Source organism: Erpetoichthys calabaricus, chromosome 13 (assembly GCF_900747795.2).
Source record: "Erpetoichthys calabaricus chromosome 13, fErpCal1.3, whole genome shotgun sequence".
Taxonomy (NCBI): Eukaryota; Metazoa; Chordata; class Cladistia; order Polypteriformes; family Polypteridae; genus Erpetoichthys; species Erpetoichthys calabaricus.
In genome coordinates, this window is record NC_041406.2 from 3,019,745 (window position 1) to 3,045,728 (window position 25,984).

General features: G+C 42.6%; 1 protein-coding gene across 1 annotated transcript in view; it reads right to left on the bottom strand.

The window, feature by feature from the left end:
* The window catches only part of LOC114664076 (collagen alpha-1(VI) chain-like), a 146,285-nt gene that overhangs the window by 40,032 nt on the left and 80,269 nt on the right, over nt 1-25,984 (bottom strand). Inside the window, exons 21-26 of the mRNA XM_051936114.1 lie at nt 16,542-16,604; nt 14,278-14,328; nt 12,873-12,908; nt 9,246-9,308; nt 5,959-6,024; nt 5,828-5,863 (exon numbers count right to left, since the gene is read on the bottom strand). Coding sequence (XP_051792074.1) covers nt 5,828-5,863; nt 5,959-6,024; nt 9,246-9,308; nt 12,873-12,908; nt 14,278-14,328; nt 16,542-16,604 — 315 coding nt within the window. The remainder of the gene's footprint in view (nt 1-5,827; nt 5,864-5,958; nt 6,025-9,245; nt 9,309-12,872; nt 12,909-14,277; nt 14,329-16,541; nt 16,605-25,984) is intronic.

The window sequence follows — 25,984 nt, forward strand, 5'->3', positions numbered from 1 at the left end:
AAACATATGGTTTCTACTTCGCGGATTTTCTTATTTCGCGGGTGGCTCTGGAACGCAACCCCCGCGATGGAGGAGGGATTACTGTATTTACTTTGCACACGGTCATAAATGTAATGAGTGGACTGGCATTCCAACTAGGGATGGAGGGTACTCACTTACCCGGCCAGGAGGCCATTATGGAAGGACAGCCTGGATGGTTCTGGCATCGATTTGCCAGCAGGGGGATTTACAAAGAGTCATCAAATGGACTGCATGGAAATCCAGTGGAAAAGTGGAAAAGTTCTTAGATTTTAGGAGCTCCTACGGTCACCGTCATGTCTGTCTGTCTGTTTGTCTGTCTACATGAAACAACTTGATTTCCAAGCGCACTATTTTTGTGGAGATTTGGAATACTTATTCTTTAAGGAAATTTGTCCAAAAATTTAAATATTTGTTGAAATGTCTTGAATAGAGAATGCCGTACAATGTTTTGATTTTTTTAAATCTTGAATTAACATCGTTGGTGTTAACCCCAAGACTGAATCGTGTTTTCGCATTCTATTTTCTGTCTAAGTGACAGCTGTTAGGTATTTGTAAATCTGAGAATTGTTATTCACTTAAATTTAGTTTTGAGCTCTTCACTTATGGAAATCAATTCTGTTCCCTTGTTCCATAACACCATAACTTTACACCGGGTATTACAGACTCAAGTCAAATTTTTGTTTCTTACATATAAACGTCTACACATGGAACTGTGTCTGTTTGTCTGTCTGGCCCGGAAGTGCGAAGCTACAGCGTGAAGCACAAAGAAAGCGACCCTGTCACCAAAGCGAAACCGCCACCGCTGATACACAAGCAAGTCAAGCACATCGGCAAAACGAAAGCTCCGAGGGGAGAAAAACTCGCTTAGCTGATGATAGACAATGGAGGTGAGCATGTTGGCAAAATGAAACCGACAAGGAGCCGCAAATACACAACCGATGCAACTGAGTGATTAAAGTGCCAGAAGCCATGATTTCAAGGAGCCTGAAAGCACAGGCTTTTACAGCTAGTTATTATATAATAGTAATAATAATAATAATAGCAGCTCACTACTCAAAGATGTAAATGCGGGGAGGATCCAGGATTGAACCTACAACCTCTGATTATGTGACAGCAGTTCTTACTTCTGCACAAGCCAAGCAGACATGTCTGCTTCCTATTGACTGATATTTGGGCTTTGGTTTTTACACATTGATCACAACATGTAAATTGTACAATTTCTTATTCTTCGGTTATATTCTTGAATAAAAGCACATTTGTTTTGTTATACCTTTTGTTAAAGTGTTATTGTGGGGTACAAAATCTATAAATTTTGTTCAGTATTTTCATTATATTTTGCTCAAAACAACAACAGATGAACTACATTCAGGACAAATCAAAGCATATCCTCTTCCTATTTGTACCACACTTTTAAAACAGCTGTTCCAACAAAGAAAGGAAGACATGCTGGTGCCTAAGGCTATCGATTAGTTTATAACCTGGGCATCTGGGGCAAAAGTAGCTAAATTATTTTACAGCCTGGGAAAGGAAGACATGCCGATACTTCAGGCAACATCAAAAAAGTTTTATTGTTTGGGAAAACGGACAGTATTGACAGCCAGCCAATCAGAATATCTAAAACTCTTGCAAATAGCCCCCTAAGGTAGAATTTCATAATAAACCAATAACGGCACACTGCACGATACAATAGAATAAAATAAAAATAAAAAGAGGAATAACCTTGGAGGTCAATCATCACCCCGAAAAGCGAATAGTAGACATCACGTAGTATATGTGTACCAAACTTCAGGCCAATAAGTCAAATGGTTTGCAAGCTACAGGTGATTTAAAATCCTGGACGGACAAATTGACAGCCACGGTAGCGTATTATATATAAAGATATGCCTCATCTGAAGAGCGATATAGGAGGGCGGAAGAAGAAGGGATGAAAACGTCAGGAGAAGGGAACAGAGCAACGTCAGAAGAGTGCACCAGAAAACGTGCGGCTGTTTCCATCTGATCATCAGAAAAGCATCTCCTGAACAACTATGAGTGCGAGATCACAAGCCGCCTACGACATTCATCCTTGTAATCTTTACTTTTACGTAAGCTTTTTCTAAAGACTATATATCCAGACTTTACTATCAGTACTATTTTCTATTATTCTTTGTTCTACTGGTATTATTATTCCTGTAATAATTGCCTTGCTGCTTTCAACTTTCAATCCTTTGTCTTAATATCTAGAGTGATTGAAGTACGGTATATACTCAAGGATAAGTCGGGAGTTGATTTTAATGTATAATTTCTAGTATTTTAGAATGTCGGTCGTATAAGTTGAATGCAGAAAACTCACGCTATTGGTCCAGGAGATTCTGATATGCTAACGCCCACCTGAGAGAGTAACCATGAAGCCTTTTTTTGTATGTGGGTGTGGCAATGCGATGTATCAGCATGTGCTCCTAACCTCACTCTCTTTCTCTATTGTGCCTAGGTGACCACACGGTAATACCCAAACTATTACGAAGTGACTTTTGCCCTGTTTTGTGTTTTTTGTATCTCACACCCTTATACAACTTTATTGTAAGAGTATCCCTTATCTACATTGGAGCGTTCGATCAGAAGAAAATATGAAGCTGATTTTAAATTAAATGTCACTGCAGTAGCAAAAGAAATTGGTATCTGAGCTGCTGCAACAAACTTTGATGCGCTTGAGGAACTGATGCAAGACTGGAGGAGGCAAGAAGATTTAGGAAAATCAAGGGTCACATTTTTGAATGGGTGCATAAGTTGGGGTCTGATTTTATGATCGATTTTTTGGGTTTCAAGACCTGACTTATATGTGAGTATATACGGTAATAAGGTAGATTTCTTTGAGCACCTGGTGCAGCTGGAGGTTTGCCATATGCTCTGTGCTGCAAGGTTTATTAAGGCTGATGGTGAGAGCTCCACCTAATAGTAGGGAACAGGACGTCAAGTAAGGCATTCTCGGCTGATAAATGGCCGATAGTCAAGGATGCCGAGCCTTTGTATGTTTAAGTGTATTCCTGGAGACCAAACGTAATTTAGATCTGAGATATCTTTAACATTAGAATTACCAGAGCCAACGAAAAAACTCGTAAATCCGGCCCACCTTAAATCCCTTCACACCTCTCCATCAGTGTCTTTTGTCTTCTAAATGTGTTGATAAGCCCAAGCAGCAAGCAGCCTGCTATACCATCGCCCCCACCACCACAGAACGGGCAAGAAGTTCTCCCAGTTCCTGCCTTGATTGATTACCCGGGAGTGAGCCACCCAGAATTGTAAGGGGAAATAATTTGATGTGTGTTTTGTGTCTACAACAATCTATATAAGCAAATCGTTAAAACAGAAACGTTTCCCATGTTTTAGCAATAAATAACAAAATGTAGGCATGAACTGTATAATATGTGAAAGCTGATGGCCAAATATCAAATAAACACTTTCACAAAAGTTGTAAGTACAATATGACAGCTTCCGTGTCGTTAGAACTGCTGACTTATAATCTGGAGGTCGTGAGTTTGAAACCAGCTCCCGGGCAAATTGTTTGTTAATTTTATACAATAAAAACATACATTTGATTTGTGTCTGTAACAGTCAGTGTAAATTTATAGTACCTGTAAAAATTAGCGTTTTTTTTCACTTTTTTAGTCACAATCACGATACAACAAACCCCCAAAGATCTGACACGGTTACTTTTTATCTGAAACTGAGAATAACTGTAGATGTGAGTGGTGTTTTGAGACAATGGAACTGGAAATTCTCTGATCTGGAGAGATAAAAGCTGACACACAAATGCTGGTGAATCTGCCTTCTTCGTATCTCACCGTCATTTGAAATTTTTTTTATTCAGTTTTATTGAGTGTTCCTGCTCATGCTGAATTAGTATGCACCTTATTGTCCATGATGTCAAAGCCGTACTGACAAAAAATCAGACACATAGGTATATATGATATTTGGAATAACTGATTTTATGACCTGTATAGTACATTTCGGATAACATTATGGCACTGATGGAACATTATTCATATTCATTTGCATAACGTCTTGCGCTTGTAATCAGTGACCGCGTTTTTTTTTTTTCGATCTTGCCAGTGTCCACTTTTGGGTGCATGCCGTTGTTTCTTTTGCACTCCAGGACATGAAGAGGAAAGAATAGTACAGAAAGGTCAGTTCCGCGCTAAGCAATCATCAGATTCAAATGTTAACAGTTCCCACGCACAACCAAGGGCCGTCCTTTCTACGTTTACAACATATGTACCTGTTACAATGTACACACTTCTCTCTGTGCTGTGGTTACTATTACACTGGGGAGCGGCGGTCTTGGAACAGAAGCTTGTCAATGTTTTCAAAAGGGGGGGGCGAGGGACAGCGTGAACGTGACTGAGAGAATAAAACCGAAAAAAAGTTAACTTTTAGAAATGCCATACATTTACAGCTGATCTGACGCTGTTCATTTTCAGATAAAATTGCATTAGTGCAATGATGTTTTCTGATTGGTACAATTCAAGTCATAAAATGATTTCTTGAAAATGTCCCATATATTTGTCTGTTTCTTTTTTGTCCGGTGCATCAGAAGGCGTGAGCTTATTCAGTGCAGCAGGAGCACGCTGGTGGCCATTTGCTTGTGCTATAACATGCTTGACTTGGCGGCGATCAACGCACATGTACTATGCAAGGCATGCATGGGGGCCACTGAGAAAAGAAGAGAGTCCATGGCTCACCTTGCAGAGCAGCTTCGTCGTCACTTCTTACAAGAAAAGACGATGGAAAAAGCAAAAGAGGATGCAACATTGACAAACTACTTTTCCAAGACCGCCGCTTCCCTAGCCCCTTCAGTGTAATAGTAACCACAGCACAGAGAGAAGTGTGTACATTGCAAATGGTACACATGTCACAAACGTAGAAAGGACAGTCCTTGGGTGTGTGGGATCTGTTAACATTTGAATATGATGATTGCCTATTGCGCGGAAATGACCTCTCTGTACTATTCTTTCCTCTGCATGTCCTGGAGTACAAAGGAAACAACCCAGTGCACCGAAAAGTGGACACTGGCAAGATCGAAAAAAAAAAAAAAAACGCAGTCACTGATTACAAGCGCAAGATGTTATGAGAATGAATATGAATAATATGAATAATGCTGCATCAGTGCCACAATGTTTTACGAAATGTACTACACAGGTCATAAAATGAATTATTCCAAATATCATATATACCTATGTATCTGATTTTTTGTCAGTGCGGCTTTGACATCATGGACCATAAGGCGCATACTAATTCAGCGTGAGCAGGAACACTCAATAAAACTGAATAAAAAAAAATTCAAGTGACAATGAGATACGGTGAGATATGGGTGGCTGCCCCAAACCTTTTTTCATGTGTTTTACAATATTTAGGTGTGTACTTGTGGAGTGGTTAGGGTTAGAGTTTGGAGTGGAGGTTGGAATATGTAAAAGGGTAAATGTGTGCGTCTTTATATTTGTTTTTTCTTCCTTTCATTCATTCTTCAATACATTTCTAGAGATTTATGCATTAACTAGTGAGACTAAGAGCTTTTGTTTGTGGAATGGGTGGAATTAGAAAGGTTTAATAGCAGGGCTTGAGATTGGCTCTCTAAACCTGATTCAAATAAAATAAACCACCACTTGCCTTATTAAAGGATGTTACATGAATCTTAGCTCTACAGTCCATGTTAGGGTTACAACGTAACTACCCCACAATGCCCTTAATTTGTCAAGTTCTCCACCCCACTCTCTTCTATTTTTTCTGCAGGTGAACAGAATGAGGAGTCCATGGTTTTCATTTTACTTACATTTGGCCCTGAAGGTCCGGTCATTCCTGTTAACCCCTTTAAAAATGTAAAAAGATAAGCTCTAAAATGTATTCATTTTGTTTACAGTGAATACAAAACAAACGTAAAACAAGCAAGCAGAGGAGACGTACATTTTCACCTTGATGTCCTGGGTAACCCTTTGGCCCTGCTGGGCCTTCTTTTCCGGGAAGGTAATTCTGAAAAATAATAAAATGAAGTCAGTAAGGACTGCAGATTCAAAATGACTGATTGGGGAGTGAGGCATTAAAAAATAAAATCAAAAACGCCCCCTGAAAGATCTATATACAGTGGAACCTCGGGTCACGACCATAATTCATTCCAAAAACTCTGGTCGCAACCTGATTTGGTCGTGACCCGAACTAATTTCCCCCGTAGGACTGTATGGAAATACAATTAATCCGTTCCGGACCGTATGAACTGTATGTAAATATATATATTTTTAAAGATTTTTAAGCACAAAAATAGTTAATTATACCATACAATGCACAGAGTAATAGTAAATTACAGTAAATGTAAAAACATTGAATAACACTGAGAAAACCTTGAACAGAGAAAACTAACACTGCAGGAGTTCACGCTACCGCCTTACGAACTGCTCACTGTAAACACTTGTTTTTAATGAGTTTTAAGCACAGGGAAAATAATGAAAATTTGAAAAATCCGTAATTTATACAAAAACTAACCATAAACAACCAAGAAAACTATCCTTGCATGAGTCGAGTTCTGGCATGAAGGAAGTGAGGAGGAAGAACTAGCCACTTGTAGTAGGATAGTTTTGCAGTAAATCACCATGAATCTTCCTGGCTTTCTCGCATAACATCGCCTCGCTTACGCTATCCCCTGCAAGTTGCTTCTTGTTCAACCACACTAACAACAGTTTTTCCACCTCTTCCAGCACTTGAGGCCTCTGCTTGATTAACACTGTAACTGCTTTTGCAACATCAGCTGCTTTAATGGCCTCTTTCTGCTTTAGAATAGTCAAAATCGTAGATTTTGACTTCTTGTACTCGGCGGCAAGATCAGTAACACGAACGCCACGCTCATACTTTTCAATAATTTCTTTCTTTAATTGATTTCAATTTTCTTCGAACCTTTCGTCTCACCAACTCTACCACTCTTCACTTGTTTAGAGGCCATGGTTAATTGCAAAATTGATGCAAAAGCACACAAAATAGAGCACAAAGAGTTCACAGCGAATGCACGCACTTCTGACCGAAAACAATGTACAGGGAGAGACTGAACACATGCGGAAATCATTGACGCGTATGAACCGGAAGGGAAACTGGCTTGTTTGTCACCTGAGCGTGTGGTCATGAACAGATGCAAAAGTTTGGCGAACTTTTTGGTCGTGAACTGATTTGTACATGTTCCGAGACATTCATAACCCGAGGTTCCTCTGTATATGTGTGTGTGTGTGTGTTTGTTTTTGGTACTGTATTGCATAGAATTTGTAAAATAATCAATTGTATGTTATTGTATGTTAACAGTACAGTATTAGGAGATGAGGTGGGGGGCCCAAAATGTATTTGCAGATTTTCACATTTCTGAGGCTCCTGTGCCCTTAACCCCCACAAATGACAAGGAATGACAGTACTTCAAAACAACAAAAATAACAATAAACCACACACAAAGACACACACACATATTTTAATAGATTAAACACACAAGGAGAACTAGTAAGTAAAGTAAAATTTTCTACTAATTAATTAGAAAATCCCCCAAATAAAGCAAAAAGTTCTACAAGGAAGAGAATGACTGTAAACCCCTGGCTTGTGCACAAAAGGAAAAACAAAGAATACTTTTAAATGAGGATTTATTTAACAAAAGGGAAAAAGTTCAACAAAATTCTCAAAAGAGCAAACAGTAAAAAAAACACAAAATATAAAAAGAAGAGCAGAAAGTCAGACAAAACAGTAAATCCATAAGAAAAACAATCCCTACAATCCTCCAAATACAACTCGGTAATCTCCCACTGGATCCCTTCTATTCTCTGCCCTTTATAGTGAGGGGGAGGGGCCAGTAGCAGTGATGTCAGGGAGTCCCCGCCTCCTGGGGGCTCCACCCACAAAGCGACAGAACAGAGACAGGATGTTATGTTTTTGCCAGGGTTCCCCCTCTGGCTGGGGTTCAAAAGCTCTTTTTTAAGCTTACTTTGCTCTTATTCCATGTTAACTGTATTGACTATTTCATTTGTTTGTGTCCGCGTGTATTCTGCTGTGTTTTGTGTGTTTTGTCCTCAACCCTATAAAGTCCCTGGGGGTTGGTTCATTGTGAATGTGCTCGTGGTGTGGTGAGTTTCTCTGGTGGTTTTGGTTATTGTGCTTTTTGTGAATTTCTTTTTGGATTTTTTGACCCCTGTGCTCTATTTTGACTACTCTTTGGATTTGTGATTGGGACTTTGTTTGCTTTTGGAATTTCCTTTTCTCAAAGCATTACCTTCAGTGCCTTTGTGCTCCTTGGAGCTTATTTTTGTTTCACAGAGCTTTTGAGAATAAAGATACTACATTGCCATTTGAGTAACTACCCAGGGTTTTGATGGTGTTTTCCCCCTCTAGTGGATGTTTTTGAGTATTCTTCCAGACTTGTGTGCTTAGGAACTCTTGAGCTCATAATGCAGTGTATAATGAAAAATATCAGGAATAAAAATATGAAAAATAAGAATTCAAAATTGACAATAAAACTTAAAATACACAGAAATACAGAGCCATGGATAACAGCTGGCTTTTACAACACCTTTGGTGTGACGAGTTGTGCAATTTCTGAGGCCCCATCTCTACCAACTGACCCAATGAAAAATAAAATGAAGCCGAAGTAAACACCAAGACGTGCTGAAAATAAAAATAACTGTTAAATAGTCCAGATATGGGAAAATCAGGAATCGCATGTCCTTGTGTTATAAAGCAACCATCAAAAACAAGAAGAAATAAATGTGAACGTCTCACAAATCACAGCTCTAAAGTTCTAAGGTGTCATCAGAGGAACACCTGACTGCAAACAGCTCCCTGAAATTCCATCCGTCCCTTTGACTTTTCTCTGCCTTACTTGATATACTTGAGGGGCAGCCTTCAAAGAGAGGTGGCATGGTGCCCCCACACTGGCACTGGAATGGGATCTGCTATGCCTAGTTAAAGTACTGAGTCTGCAGGACCCACCCGCTGTCATGTATCAGCCCTGTGTCCCCCAGCACCGCCCCAGGCACCCTCACCACCTGGACAGTCGGTCGCTAAGTGTATTTATCGATTGATTTTCAATTTCACTCAGCTTCACTCTGAAAGGAGGATCACAGGGTGATTCAGTGGGTTACAACAGTCACCCAGTTATTCTTTCTCATTAAGTGCTCCTGTCATTTAATTACATTTAAGAAACTGTATGATGATAAGCAACACAAAGAACTTACATCTTCTCCTCTGTCTCCAGGTGGTCCTGGCTCACCCTTCAGTCCAGTGAAACCTTTAGTACCCTAAAAATGCAGAATAAAACCTGTGATTACTGTGCTTCAAAATCAGTTTCAGTGTCCAACCAAACCATAATGTTAAAATGCATTAGATATCGAGGAAGACTGAGGCAGCGTCTAACAAGACAGAACCAAATTTAACAGTCCAGACATGGAGGCTCCCGCTTGGCAGATCTCATCCCTTGGCCAGGGCTCTGTTTTTGGGAAGGTGCTGTGAAGAGCTTTTCTAAACACCTGTCACACACGTGTGAGTAGGAGTCAACTAAAGGGCCTGAATAATGGCAATTCCACATCCGACCAGGGGGCGGCAGGGTACACTAACTGTCTTTCTCAATCCCTTGCAGACCATTCTTGGGAAATCCCACAGGGTTCCAGTGCCTGTGATGACATCACTTCCGGTTCTGGCTCCTTCGACGATGCCACTTCTGGCCACGCCTCTGATAACATAACTTCTGGTCCAGCCTATGAGGACGTCACTTCCTACACTGGCCTTTAAAGTGGCCATCTTGTCTCTGTACCTGCAGTTCAGTTGTGGACTCCGATCTGGAAAGATCATTTCTTAAATCTTTTTTGCAGCCAGGACATATTATACAGGTGGCTGCCCCAAACTTTCTTAATGTCTCATCGGGGGTTTTCGTGACACACCATTCAAACTGAATTTACACTTTCCATCTTTGATGATATCCCACAGGATGCACTGTAGATTTTTTTCTTCCCAGAGGTCATCACCAGCACAAAGGCAACAGCATAAACAGCAACAACGATGAAATCAAAATCAAAGCACACGCAGTGGAACCTCACCAGAAAGTCAGCAACATGAAGTTCGAAGAAGAAACACACACTTGAGACTCTGAGAGAGATCCGTAAACTTGGACAACTGAAAGCTGCCGTGGTGCAACTTGGAAACAGAGCATGCAACAGTGTGTGTCATAAAAGAGAAGACGCAATGTTTCAGTAAGGAAGTCTGGAAGCTTTACCTGAGGTGTAGTGTTGTGTTGTGTAATCAGCTCAAAGGAGGCTTTATCTGTTGTGATTGGGAGTCACAGACATAGCAAAAATTGGTGTGAAGCCTCCAGAGATATAGCGACACATCAGGGCAGGATCTTCACTGGATAGCCCTGAAGATGCACACACCAATGCAGCTACTACTCAGTGCTAACTGCTGGCTTCTAGTCTATCAGGCCACAACCAAGCAGAGCTGGCAAAATAACTAGAAAAGTCCCAAAATAAAGCAAAAAGCCCCACAAGGAGAAGGATGACCATAAACCTCTGGCTTGTGCACTAAAGGGAAAACTGGAAGAGTCCTGTCGAAGAGGTCATGGAGAAGGAAAGTGAGCAGAAGAAACGCAGAGTCAGAAACAGACAGAGGTCAAAAATCGGGAGTCTGAGCCAACCAAATCATCAAAATAAGGAGCACAAGATGGGAATCAGAAACCAGGAACCGAAAACACAAAGTCAACTTACTGGCAGATAAACTTTCTGAGCACAACTGGAAGACACACATAGGAAAACAGAAAAGGGATTGAGAAGGAAGGAAACTGAAGCCAAAATGAGAGACAAGATTCACAGCTGAGAAAACAAGCAAGAGGTTAAAACTGAAAGTAACGCACGAGAAGAGCGCTGAACAGGCTTCCTGAGAGCTCTTGTATCCACAGATCAGATAAGGAAATGACTTCCCAGCTGTCTCGTGTCAATAAAGCACAGGTCATGACTTCAGTGACCGGGCCTCTAAACACGTGGGAAGTGGACCTAATGACAGGATTACAAAATGGTGGCAGTTGAGGACCTAAAATGGCATCCAAGTCATTGTAAACCAAAACACAACATATGAACCATTACAAAATTCAAGCAAATAATAAAAGCAATAGAACTCTCAGCCTCAATTACGCCCAATCAGGTCAGGTCAAGTTGGGGAGCCTGCACTGGTACAGACATGACAAAAACAGCTTGGGGTCCCTGATGGCAACCCACCCAGACAGACACGCGGTCCAATCCCACCCTCTGGAAATGACCATCTATCTGCTGCAGCCAGGTGTTATGTGGGTGTTCCTTTGGCCCAGTCCAGCCACTCGGGTCCTCAACAATGCGGATACCTGTGAACCGGATCACCCTCGGGTAAATCACACCACATGGCCGTAGTGCCGTACCTGACGCTCCCTCACAATGTAGGTAATGTGCCTCATTCGGGACTCTGTGAGCAATACAGCGTCAAACCAGCAGTACCCAAGGAGAGACACACATGAAGGAGTCAAGTCTTCATCTCAGGTCACTGGATAGCATCCATGTCTCACAAACAGGAAGCGGCAGGACTCTAAAGACTTGGACCTTCATCCTTTGCAGAGATATCGGAAGCACCACACACCCCTTTCCAGTGACCTCATGACCCCCCCGTGCCTCTCCCAATCCGTCTACTGACTTCATAGGAAGAGTCACCAGAGACATGAATGTCACCGCCGAGGTAAGTAAACCCCTCGACGAGGTCGACACTCTCCACAGACAAACACACTGCTGATGGCCGTGCCCAAGACGTCATTAAAGTCCTGGATCTTGGTTTTTGTCAGGACCCTCGCAAGCCCAGACACTCAGACTCCTCACTCAGTCTCTCGAGAGCCCCGATCAGAGCCTCCATTGATTCCACGAAGATCACAGCATCGTCAGCAAAGTCAATGTCAGTGGCCCAATACAAGTACAAAATTACAGTACACTAAATAATAGCATACGTAAAACCCTATCATGACATCTGGGAGATCAAAAACAAATAAAAGAGTTTTGGTATTCTAAAGTTGGATGCCATGGCATAGTTTTGGATGATCTTTAAACCCATCGCCAATAAGATGTCATTAGCGCTGCGTCTCCCATTGAATACTGGGATGCACTCATGGGTACGGGAGATGTGAGTAACACAAAATAGTGGTGCTCACCAGATTATAAAGCCCTTTTTGTGTCTGGCCAGGGTTTTTGCCAAAGCTCCCCACCACACCATTACTGGACATTTTTGGAACTGGCAGGAATTACGTGCTTTGGGACGCCAAGTCCCTAACATTTTTTTGGCTGGCATCTTTAACCAAGGTGGCTTACAACATTTGAGATACAATAGAATCACCAATTCACCACCTAACCTGCATGTCTTTGGACATGAGAGAGGAAAGCACCCCATCCAAATCCCCCCACCCCATATCTGTGTGGGTTTCCTCCAGGTTCTGCAGTTTCTTCCGACAGTCCAAAGACAGGTTAGGTGAACTAGCGATTCTAATTTGGCCCTGTTGTATGACTGGTTTGTGTGTGTATGTGTGTGTTAGTGTTGCGATGGACTGGCACCCTGTCCGGGGTTTGTTCCTTCCTTGCACCCTATGCTAGCTGGCATAGACTCCAGCAGACCCCCTGTTAGGATTAAAAGGGTTAGAAAATGACTGACTGGTTCCATTTCGTCACTTTTTCCAATTGGAACATCAGTAGGTGAAGTGACTTGCTCAGGGTCACACACACTGGTGTAAGTAGAGGGATTTGAAGTTCAAAGCCTTTGGTTTAGAGAAGCTCAGCTGTCCTAATCAGAGATATAAAGCGCCTTACCTTTAGTCCAACTTGGCCTCGGGGTCCTGGGAATCCCTGCAGCAGAACAAACAGCAGATAAGACAATAAAATGGCAGTCGGGCACTGGATCTGTCTGCACTGCTGAGCAATGTGACAACACAAAAAACGTGAAGCAGAAGAAAGAGTAACAATTATAAAGCAATAAATACAAATAGAAAATCATACAAGTAATAAAAATACAAAAACGGTGGAGTGTCTAATGGAAGTAAGCATTAATTACAGACACTTTTTGGAGTCTTTACTCGTTTAAATGGTTCACTTATTTTCTAATTGGCTCTCTGTATCCACTCTACTCATTTCCAGACCACCATCATCTCCTGCCCCCTCCCTTTTTCCTTTTCTTTGCCCCATGTCACCTCCTGAGTCCTGACCCAACAGATAAGTCCCTTTACAAGGCCTCTCTGGCCTGCCTTTGGGGGCCACGTCGGGGTCCAGAGTTGGGGATGCCTCGTGTGTTTGGTGGATTCGCTGGGGCGAGTGTAACAGGTGGGCTGAGTGTGGTGATTCTGAGAGAGTCTGCTGCTCTGAGAGAGGCTACTTCACAGGAGGTCCTGATCGGCCACCATCTCCTTTGGCTCCAATGACTGAAAGGGTCTTCTGTAATCCTAAAGTCCCCGAGTTCAGCCGTGCAGCCTGGAAGATGGCAACAGCCAGAGCAAATTCCTTAGCACAGACCTCTCATCAGAACCTAAGGGCTGCCAGGTAGAACCATTGAACCACTGCACATCATGGGGTTACAGGGTGAGAAGCTATGAAGCTATGAAGTCATTTGGTACCACATGCAGGTCTTTAGCAGCACCAGGGGTGCCCTCTTTGTAAACCCCCACCCTCCATTACCCAGAATGACCTGATTCTGAGCTGCCATGTTCATGTTCCCACAAACCAGCGTTCTGATGTGCCAAATGTCTCCTCACCACCAGATATCCACCTGTTGCCCATTACAGTATTCCACTGCCTGCCACTCTAACAGACCTGCCCACTATCTGTTATGTTTGTATATGTGTTTACATATTTTATTTAGTATCCTGGCACAGTGGTTGGCACTTCCTGCTGTGGACCAGAGCTTGGTTTTCTCCCTTTCAAGCTGCCTTGGTTTTCACTCAGTTGACCGGCTTTCATCCCCTCTGGGTAACTGGTGGGCCCTGTCCACACCTGGTTCCCCTAATCCCCGATGCATCTGCCAGGGGATCTGATTGTGGTTAAAAGCAGCATGGATGGGTGACCACTTGAAGGAGCAAAGGCCCTGGTTGTTTATTATTTGAAAAAGACACACAGTGAACGTACAGTATATAAAGAGACTTATCAACAAACTGTATGCTGAAAATTATAGCGCCACCCCCCACGGAGCAACAAAAATTCAAACAAAAAGCAGAGGGCTTCTTACCTGAAATCCAGGATAGCCAGTTACTCCTTGGCCAAGTGACCCTTCATCCCCCTGAAGAGGAAAAGACACAAAACAGAGCAGTGTCCAGTGTTACAGTTTGACCAATATGCCCACCTCGTGGTTTCATTTGCAATTCTCATCACCCTGCCTTGTCATCAGGATTCTATTGGCCCAGAGCAAAGGGGGTGGAGTCTCATGCATCAGGATAGACTGGATCTGGACTTCCTGGGGCGTCCTCATATGAGGAGTCTCTAATACGCCACTCCCATTGGACACCACTGTTTATTTGGATGGACATGCTGGATGAATTGTCATCTCTGCTAGCTTGGCCGGGTCTGGGAATTCAATGAGGAGGAGAAGGATTTGGGGGTCTCTTCTGTCTGCCATAAAAAGCATGCAGTGAGGTGAAAACAGACTGAAAGATCAGAAAATCTGAACCTTCAGAATTTCCCAGATGCCACTAGCAACGGGACTTTTGGCTCATGAAGAAGTCCATAAGGTCAGCAGCCATTAGCACTGTAAGCAAACTAGCGCTGGCAGGCCAGCAATGTGGTACCACCATGGCGATTATAAAGAGGAGGACTGAAAGAGGTTCTTGCAGCTGGGAGATATGGCATGGGTTTAGGATCCAGAGAAATGAAAAGAATGTAAAATAGAGAGAGGACAGAAGGAGGGGTCTGACACCGAAAATACTCAACTTAAGAATTTAATAGGCGCCCACCCAACTTTGTAGGGGGTGAGCTCAGTCTGAAGGGATTTTGAGTGTACTAGTCTTAGAAATACTGGGCATGGGTATGAAAAAAGTAATACATTTTAAAAGAAGATCTATCTGTTATGTACTGCCTTTCCCATCTATTTATCATATAGTGCCTTTCACATCTCTGTCTGCTTATCCATTCTGTACAGGACCTGTCATTATCTGCCTCTTATATAGTGCCTTTCATTATCTAGCTAGTTTTCTTTCTATCTATCTATCCTGTATCAAGCCTTTCATAATTGATCTCTAATATAGTGCCTTTCCTTATCTCTCTCTCCACATCCTTTATATAGCACCTTCCCTATCTATCTCTTATACATTGCTTTTAATTATCTGTCTATCTATTGTATTGTGCCTTTTATTATCCAGCTATTTTTCTCTCTTGTCTATTTACCTATCTATACTATATCAGGCCTTTCATAATCTACCTCTTATATAGTGCCTTTCATTACTTATCTCTCCATCTTTTATATAATAGTTTTCCTTTCTAGTTATCATATGGTGCCTTTCATTATTAGTCAATTTTTCCATCTATCTATACAGTAAAGGGGCTTTAATAATCTAAAATCTACCTCTTATACAGTGTCCTTCCTAACTATTATATAGTCCCTTTCATTATCTATTGCTCTCTATCTGTTATATTGCACCTTTCCTATCAATCTATCATATAGTGCCTTTAATGATCTATTTATCCACAGTATCCACCTTTTTTTTTTGTTCTTTATTTCGCCTTATACAATTTCTTGTATTAGGAATTTGTTAGTTTTCGCATACCCCTTGGGGTCAGAGTGCAGGGTCAGCCATTGTGCAGCGCCCCTGGAGCAATTACAGGTTAAGGGTCTTGCTGAAGTGCCCAGCAGAGTAGGATCTCTTTTGGTAGTGATGGGGATTCGAAACAGCAACCTTCGAGATACCAGCGCAGATCCTTTAGCCTCAGAGCCACCACTCCGATCTTATGTCCTTCATTATCCATCTGTCCACTTACTATTACTAATGCCTTTCATTATCTATCAAATATATCTGTTATATGGCACCTCCCCTATATGTCTCTCTTTCTATAATATAGCTCTTTTTCTCTCTATCATTTAATTATATAGTGCCTTTCAACCTCTATCTGTCTACAGCACCTGAGTGCCTGTGCCCTTTGGGCGTCACATTGAGGTTGACCGCTCTCGACTGCAGCTCCCCAGTAATGGACATATGTTAGCAGTTCTCTCAGTACTTCCACACTGTAGATTAGTTAGACAGTCAGTCTTTACTTTATATAGCGCCTCTCACAGAAACATGTAACACAGTTCACTTGCTAGGCACATTTGCACACTGCCTCTCTTTCTGTGTCCCATCCAATGTTGGTTGCAGCCTTGTGCCCAACGCTGCTGGGATTGGCTCTGACACTCATGACTGACTAAAGATTTGGATTCAGCAGGTGTAATAATGGATGTATGCTTTGGGGTGTTTGCTGTGAAAGGCACTATATAAAGGACTACATGAGATGCTCTCCACTTACCCTTTCTCCAGTTGGCCCCACCTCTCCTGGTGGTCCGAGGGCTCCTTTTAAGCCTTTAACTCCCTGTTTTGATGAAGAAAAAAAAAATGAAGAAACAGGCCGATTTGAATTTCGTACTTCATTTTCAATTAGGCACCTGGGCTCTTTGTGGCATCTAAAACAAATCGGATGATGTGTGCCAGTCGTGGCATGCCTGCCTTGTGGAATGCCAGCTATGTGTGATATGTGAGGACCTAATGAAGTTCATAAATCAGCCTGTCACGCCCCAAGAGCCTCGCTACACATGAGGAGCTGAACAAACCTGTGTTGGTGTGTAAAGGGGGAGAGTGGCGCACGCTGCAAAAGATGCTATATTGAAGAAGCACAAAGGACAGAGGTTTATGATTCTGCTCTGTTGCCCCACTGCCCTCTCCCTGATCTCCTCCGTTTTTCCACATTTTACACGATAAACAGCATGAGGCCCTTAGCTAAAGTGCAACATTAGAGAACGGAGCCTTAGGAGACACAGTGGATGGTTTGTAAGTCGAGTTAGACAACACCCCATCAGCCACGTGTAAAAGTAATTGCCCCTAGTTTCAATAGCTGGTTGCAGCACCTTTAGTAGCAATAATCATAACTAAACACTTCCAATCATTCGACACATCAGACAAACCAGTAGGCTGTCAACTACTCATCTCAGGTCCTGCCAGAGCAACGCTTCCCAATTCATTTTACCCTCACACCCCCTGTGACGGACGAGGCCGATTTCACACCCCCTTGATTTGAGAAGAAGTATGAAAAAATATGAGGTTAACGCAGAAAAACAGATCACCAGTTGAAGCTTTATGAATAATGGATACTTTATTCACAGCTAACAAGAGGGTGGAAAGAGCAGCCTTCCACACTTCAACCACACAAAATACAAGTATGAAACGATTTAATTATTTAGGAATGGATAGATAAATTAAGATTTTGTACAAATAATGTTTTTCATTTTTCTTCCTCGATGGATTCTGGCACCCCCAGCAAGAGTTGCTCTCACAGCACTCCCAATCGGGAAGCGCTGTGCCAGAGCATCTCTACTGGGTTTAAGTTGGCACTTTGACTTGGCCACTTCCAGTCTTCTTGCTTTTGTGTTTTCGCTCAATGTGCTGCTGCCTAACCCAGTGAAACTTCAGCTTCAGGTCACAGACAGATGAGCAGACACCCTCCATTAGAACACTCTGGTCAAGTGCCCTATTGATGCCTGCTTCCAAAGTATCTCCCTTTCATATTTTTTTGCACGCCTAATGCTCTTACGGTCCAACGGCAGACACGGTAGGCCGCTGGGTCATTGAAAGAGTTCAACATTTGCCATCACTCCAAAAGACTTTCTTTCCACTGATGTTCCTGTTGTAGAGCAGATGTTTCCTTCTTGCTGCTCTCCTCAAGAATCCCATTTCTTCTCAGCTTCTTTTTTATCAAGGAGCCCTGAACGCTAGCCTTATCTGAGGCCAGCACTGCAGTATTTTGGATGTTCTTCTGGGTTCCTCTGTGACTTCTTGAACGAGTTTCTGCTGTGCACCCTTAATGCAATTTTGGTAGGCAGGTCTTTTCTGAGAAGATTACCTATTGTTCCAGATGTCTCCATTGTCATGAAATGGAATTTCACATATGCCAAAAACAGACAATTGGGAGGGCTCAGGATTGATGGCGTGAGGGCAGACTTGGGGGTCCCACAAAGAACACAGTACATAACTACATTTCAAGTGACCGGGCACAGGAGATAAGCTACTACAGCAGGTCAGGACTCTTACTAGCCCGGCCAAAAGAGGCTCACCCAGTCCAGCTTATTGCAACTGCTAGTTGCAGGCTTTGGCCAAAATAGGCCCTAAAATGAAGAAAGCTGGTTTAAAGTTCAAAAGTAATCTTAAATGTTCCAAAACAAAAAGGGGGAACTGTAGAAAAAAAAAAAAACTCTGGCTAGTGACCCATTGAAAATCTTTACTCAAATAAAAAGAGAATTACAAAAAGTGCTTAAAGGAGCAGAAAGGAGGCAATCCTAGAGCAGAACAGTCCCAATATACAAATCTAGAAAGAGAATTCAAAGACAGGTGAGGTCAGGTCAGGGGGCATACACTGGTACAGCGCGTTGTCACACCCTCCAATGACAAAACAGCTCAGGATCTTGGATGGCAACCACCCCCAATGACATACATGTGGCCCAGTCCCACTCTCTATCTGCCACAGCCAGGTGTTACGTGGGCGTCCCCTTGGCTTGGTTCAGCCACTTGGGTCCTCAACAATGAGGATCCTGTGAGCTGGACCACCCTTGGAGAATGGCACCACATGGGTGTAGTGCCATAACTGACGGTCCCTTACAATACAGGCCATGTACCTCATTCGGGACTCCGTGAGCAACACAAAGTCAAACCAGCAGTACCTAAGTATTCTCTGAAGAGAACGAGTCCAGTCTTCATCTCAGGTCACTGGATAGCGTCCATGTCTCACAAACAGGGAGCACCAGGACTCTAAAGACTTGGACCTTCGTGGTGAGGGGGTGAAGTGGTGAGGTGGCTTTCTGCTGTTATGCACCTACAATCTGGAATACTAGTTTACTGATAGAAACTTGCCAGGCTAATACAGTGGAGCACTTTAAAAAATGGCTAATAACGCATTACTTTAACATGGCGTTCTCATAGCTTCATTTTAGTATAACCCTGACATTCTGCATATGCATTGAATTATCATTTTTTTTATTTTATCTCCACAATCCGTACTAACCCCTACTATCTCTGCTGTTCTTTTTCCGGTTTTCTGTGCTGGTGATCTGCACCACCACCACCACCTGATCAGGGCACCATGCAGTCCCTACATCGATGGATTGAAGGCCAGAGGTCCACATGACCAGCATCGTCCAATTCTTCCACGTGAAGACTGAAAACCATGAGGACTGATGGAGATTAGTGGTTCCCAAACTCGATCCTAGGGACTCCCTGTGGCTGCAGGTTTTTGTTCCACCAGATTCACAATCGGTGATAATACTCGATAACAACTGATCTCATTTAATTTGCTGGTCTTTTTATATCTCTTTCCTTATTCTGCATTCAGAAAAACACAACAGTATGGTTTTTACATTTATAAGACATTTAGAAATATCTATTTTTTTCTAAAGCTTGTAATAGGGACGCTGTATAGCGCCTGACCCGACATAGACTCGCACTGAGGCACGTGTAAAAACACTAAGAACTTTTATTTTTCTTCACCTGTGGGACACGTCTTCCCCGTTAACCCCACAGGCAATACACAGTCCCACAAGCACTTAAGCCAACACAAAAACACTTTTCTGGCACCACCACTCTTCCCGTCTAGCTTTGTCCTCCACCTCCTGACTCTGGCCACTGAGTGGTGGTGGCTGGCCCCTTTTATAGCCCACCTGGAAGTGTTCCAGGTGCCTGAGCACTTGGTTCCAATTGCACTTCCGGGTGGGGCTGAAGATTTGTCCAGCCGGGATGGAATCCACGCAGCACCCCCTGGCGGCCACCCCAGCTCCCAACCGGGCTATGGAGGACTCCATCTCCTATGGAGCCCTGCGGGAGGATGGGGAATCACCGTCGGCCAGGTGTCCCACCAAGTGTCCCAGGGGAGGTATTGAGCTGCCCATGGTTGCTCCCCCAGAACATATGCAGCAGGGGCGTCTCGTCACAAGCTATAAATGCCTAACTCTCTTTTGTTGTTTTCCTATTATTTCCCCCTTTTCCTGTGCAGTTTGCTCCCTTCATTAAACCCCAATAGTGACAATTAACAACCAGCAGAGCAGACACCCAGGATGATGAAAGCTGCAACGACTCACTAATTAGAAAAAAATCAATTAAATAACCAGAACACCTGGAAAAGCAGAATGAAAATTACCGTATATACTCGCGTATAATCGATCATAAAATCAGATCCCAACTTATACACTCATTCAAAAATGCAACACTTCATTTTTTTCTTTACATCTTCTTGCCTCCTCCAATCTCACATCAGTTTCTCAGACACATTGAATTTGTTGCAGCAGCACAGTTACCAATTTCTTTCCCCACTTCAATTTAAAACCAGCTTCACATTTTATTTTGATGAAACACTCCATCGTAGTTAAGGGATGCTCTTACGATAAAAGTGTATGAGGGTGTGAGATACAAAAAACACAAAAAGTGCAAACGTCATTTCGAAATAGTTCGGGTATTACCATGTAGTCACGTAGGCACAATACATAGAAAGAAAAAGGCCGTGTGCTCCGTGGTGACTCTCTCAGGTGGGCGTTAGCATATTGAAATCTCTTGGACCAATAGTGTGAGTTTTCCGCATTTGACTTATACAACCGACATTATAAATTATACGGTAAAATCCAGCCCCGACTTATCCGCGGGAGAACTTAAACATGAGTATATACAGTAGGTTGAAAATACTATTTATGACTTAAAAAAAAAACAATATATTCCCCATATAACTGCTTATTACATTTTAATACAAATCTACCAAACTTAGTTTGTAATTTGTACGTTGACTCGAAAACACAGAAGCATGGAAATAAGGACTCACTTAATTAGGCTATGAGTCCAGTGAAAAAAAGAAGTTGGTTGGAACAAAAACCAGCCAAGGTGGTCCCCAGGAATGAGTTTAGGAACCACTGATTGAGGTCATTAATATTGGGGGAGGGGGGGGGAGGGAGGGGGTTGGTTGGTCTCATGGCCTTGGACCCCCTGCAGATTTTGTTTTTTTGTTGTTTTTTTTCTGTCCTCCCTGGCCATCGGACCTTACTGTATTTTTTGATAAGTAGTATTGCCTAATATTTATATATTTTTTCTTTTTTCTTTCTTCATCTTGTTAAGCACTTTGAGCCACGCCATTTGTATGAAAACATGTGACACAAATAAACAGTGTTGTTGTTGTCCTTTTGCAGAGATATCAGGACAACCACACACCCCTTTCCAGCAACCTCATGACCCCCCACCCCATTTTCTCACAATCCACCTACTGACTTCATAGAAAGAGTCACCAGAGTCACATGAATGTCACTGCCGAGGTCAGTAAACTTCTCGACGAGGTCGACTCTCTCTCCGCAGACAGACACACTGGCACAGCCATCATTCAAAGACAATATGGACAGGACAACTCCAAAGAGACGGCAAAGAAGATGCTGCCTGAGGTTCCCCTTTTCTGGGCTAAACTTGAGCACATTTGAAAGGGACTCAACACAATTACAAAATTACAACTGAAACCAGCAGAAATATCATAACGATATGATAAATAATCATTCTAAGCTCACAAAAAATACACATAAATTCACACTGATACATAACATCTATGTGTGTCAAATCTCAGCCATGGCTGGGGTTTAAATTCTTGGTTTCTGTTGTACAGACTGCTGTCACCGTCCTGCTCCACTGACAGACTGAGGAGATTGTTCCTCCCCCATACTATGTGACTCTTCAATTCCACCCGGGGGGTAAACGTTAAAATTATTGTCTGTCTGTATACCTGCATTGTTATCACTCTTTAATCTAATATTGTTCTTTATCAGTATGCTGCTGCTGGAGTATGTAAATTTCCCCTAGGGATTAATAAAGTATCTATCTATCTATCTATCTATCTATCTATCTATCTATCTATCTATCTATCTATCTATCTATCTATCTATCTATCTATCTATCTATCTATCTATCTACATTTTTATATTATTTGATGTCGCTATTATTTGTTTCCCTTATTTTTGCAGTACTTTTTACGGTTTTATGTATCTGTATCTGCCCATGTGTTTTGTGTGTGGTCCCCCAAGAGGTGGGGCCACCTTCCAGTCACCACCAGGAACTGCCCTACACCCTATAAATCCAGAGGGTCACCCACAGTTCCTGGTGATTCACTATGAATGCGCTCTGGAGTTGTTGAGATCTTGGACCTTTTTTCTGGATTTTGACCATTTTGCCCTCTTTTCCTGATTTCACCTCTAAGTATTGTGAAGAAGGGGGCTCTGCACACTCCTGGAAAATGGGGTCGCTCCTCCGAGGCCCCCTCTTGAATGCTGTTGCAATGGGAACACATACAGTTTGCCTCCTCTGTGCTCCGTTAGATGCTGGGCGGCTGCTGCTGCTGCTGTGTCGCGTGATCTGCTTCATATATTTAAAAGCCTGTACAGCACCTGTCTTTTTTGCTTATTGCCTTGTCTCACTTCTCCACCAGATATCCTCTGCTTTATGCTTTATTATGCTGTTTACGAATAAAGTTTATGTTTCTTGAAAACCTTCAATGGATCTGTGCAATCGTGTAACCCAAGGGTGACAGTATGTCTAACAGGACTTGTTTCCTTTGGATTGTCTTTGCATCACAGGCAACTCCACTTTGTCTTTTGTACTCCACAGAGCTTTCTTTTCTGCCTCCACACAGTTTGTAGAAATAAATCTTTTTTTATTTTACAAAGATTCTACTGTCACACACGTGCACTTGGGAGTCAACCAAAGGGACCAGAAAACACCAATTCCACGCCAGGCCAGGGGGCGGAAAGTTGCGCTAAACCTCTCTCTTTTCTCCCCGCAGACCAAATATGAGAAATCCTGCCTGTTCCGGCCCCGAGAACATCACCTCCTGGACACTGACTATATAAACCCCTCATCCTCCATACTTGAGCAGTTCTACTTTGGACTTAAATCAGTACACATTGTACTAAAACTTAAACCATTTTGCAGCCAGGGAAACTATACGGGTGGCTGCCCCAAACTTTCATTGTGTGTCCAGTCATTTATTTCACACTATAGATAGATAGATAGATAGATAGATAGATAGATAGATAGATAGATAGATAGATAGATAGATAGATAGATAGATAGATAGATAGATAGATAGATAGATAGATAGATAGATAGATAGATAGATAGATAGATAGATAGATACTTTATTAATCCCAATGGGAAATTCACATTCTTCAGCAGCAGCATACTGATACAATAAATAATATTAAAGAATGATAATAATGCAGGTGAAAAACAGACAATAACTATGTATAATGTTAAATGTTAACGTTTACCCCCCCCCCCCCCCCCCGGGTGGAATTAAAGAGTCGCATAGTTTGGGGAAGGAACGATCTCCTCAATCTGTCAGTGGAGCAGGACAGTGACAGCAGTCTGTCGCTGAAGCTGCTCTTCTGTCTGGAGATGATACTATTAAGTGGATGCAGTGGATTCTCCATAATTGATAGGAGCCTGCTGAGCACCCTTCGCTCTGCCACAGATGTTAAACTGTCCAGCTCCATGCCAACAATAGAGCTTGCCTTCCTCACCAGTTTGTCCAGGGGTGAGGCATGTAACTGTCTTTGTATCGAGCTGGGGTTTTTGATGATATTTTCCCCACCAGCGGGCATTTTCAGAAGTACTTTTGTAACTTATTGGGACTTGTCTGCTTTGGGACTTCTAGTTCATTACAACGTGGAGATACCGGCTCTCACTAGAGGATGACTTAGAAATGACTTTGTCACCCTTTCCTTCCCTAACTGGTAAGTTTAAACAACTTTCTTGCTCCTCTTATCTGAAATGTCATTTGATTGAGATGGCATGTTCTGGTGATGACCACTTGACTGTTGAGGGTCAGCATGTGGGGAGGTTTACATGAACACGGCTGGCTGTGGTCCAATTACAAATGAACTTTAGTCAGCTGAGGGGCAATTAGCTTTTCATAATGTGTTGGAGACCTTTAGCAGTAAAATTTTCCAAAAGCCAATTTAAAAAACGGTTTCCTTTCTTTACTCAAGTTCCCTTTACCTAATACTATAGATGGCACAGAAGACGTGCCCTGCTGGCCATGCCTCCTGCTTCACTGATGTGTGTGAAGACAGTGACCAGGGACTCTGTGACTTCAGCTGATAATTTTTGGGAGTGTAAGCTGACTTTCTGAATTCACATTAAGTGAAACCTTTCTTTCATGTGAATACTGGGGAGGGACACGATATACAGTGCATCCGGAAAGTATTCCCAGTGCATCACATTTTCCACATTTTGTTATGTTACAGCCTTATTCCAAAATGGATTAAATTCATTTTTTTCCTCAGAATTCTACGCACAACACCCCATAATGACAACGTGAAAAAAGTTTACTTGAGATTTTTGCAAATTTATTAAAAATAAGTGCACAGGTGGGGAGTCGTAAAAAAAAAAATTGACAAAGCACATGTACATAAGTATTCACAGCCTTTGCCATGAAGCTCAAAATTGAGCTCAGGTTCATCCTGTTTCCCCTGATCATCCTTGAGATGTTTCTGCAGCTTCATTGGAGTCCACCGGTGGTAAATACAGTTGATTGGACATGATTTGGAAAGGCACACACCTGTGTATATAAGGTCCCACAGTTGACAGTTCATGTCAGAGCACAAACCAAGCATGAAGTCAAAGGAATTGTCTGTAGACCTCCGAGACAGGAATGTCTTGAGGCACAAATCTGGGGAAGGTTACAGAAAAATTTCTGTTGCTTTGAAGGTCCCAATGAGCACAGTGGCCTCCATCATCTGTAAGTGGAAGAAGTTCGAAACCACCAGGACTCTTCCTAGAGCTGGCCAGCCATCTAAACTGAGCAATCGGGGGAGAAGGGCCTTAGTCAGGGAGGTGACCAAGAACCCGATGGTCACTCTGTCAGAGCTTCAGAGGTCCTCTGGGGAGAGAGGAGAACCTTCCAGAAGGACAACCATCTCTGCAGCAATCCACCAATCAGGCCTGTATGGTACAGTGGCCAGACGGAAGCCACTCCTTAGTAAAAGGCACATGGCAGCCCATCTGGAATTTGCCAAAAGGCACCTGAAGGACTCTCAGACCATGAGAAAGAAAATTCTCTGGTCTGATGAGACAAAGATTAAACTCTTTAGTGTGAATGCCAGGCATCATGTTTGGAGGAAACCTGGCACCATCCCTACAGTGAAGCATGGTGGTGGCAGCATCATGCTGTGGGGATGTTTTTCAGCGGCAGGGACTGGGAGACTAGTCAGGATAAAGGGAAAGATGACTGCAGCAATGTACAGAGACATCCTGGATGAAAACCTGCTTCAGAGCGCTCTTGACCTCAGACTGGGGCGACGGTTCATCTTTCAGCAGGACAACGACCCTAAGCACACAGCCAAGATATCAAAGGAGTGGCTTCAGGACAACTCTGTGAATGTCCCTGATTGGCCCAGCCAGAGCCCAGACTTGAATCCGATTGAACATCTCTGGAGAGATCTTAAAATGGCTGTGCACCGACACTTCCCATCCAACCTGATGGAGCTTGAGAGGTGCTGCAAAGAGGAATGGGCCAAACTGGCCAAGGATAGGTGTGCCAAGCTTGTGGCATCATATTCAAAAAGACTTGAGGCTGTAATTGCTGCCAAAGGTGCATCGACAAAGTATTGAGCAAAGGCTGTGAATACTTATGTACATGTGCTTTCTCAGTTTTTTTATTTTTAATACATTTGCAAAAACCTCAAGTAA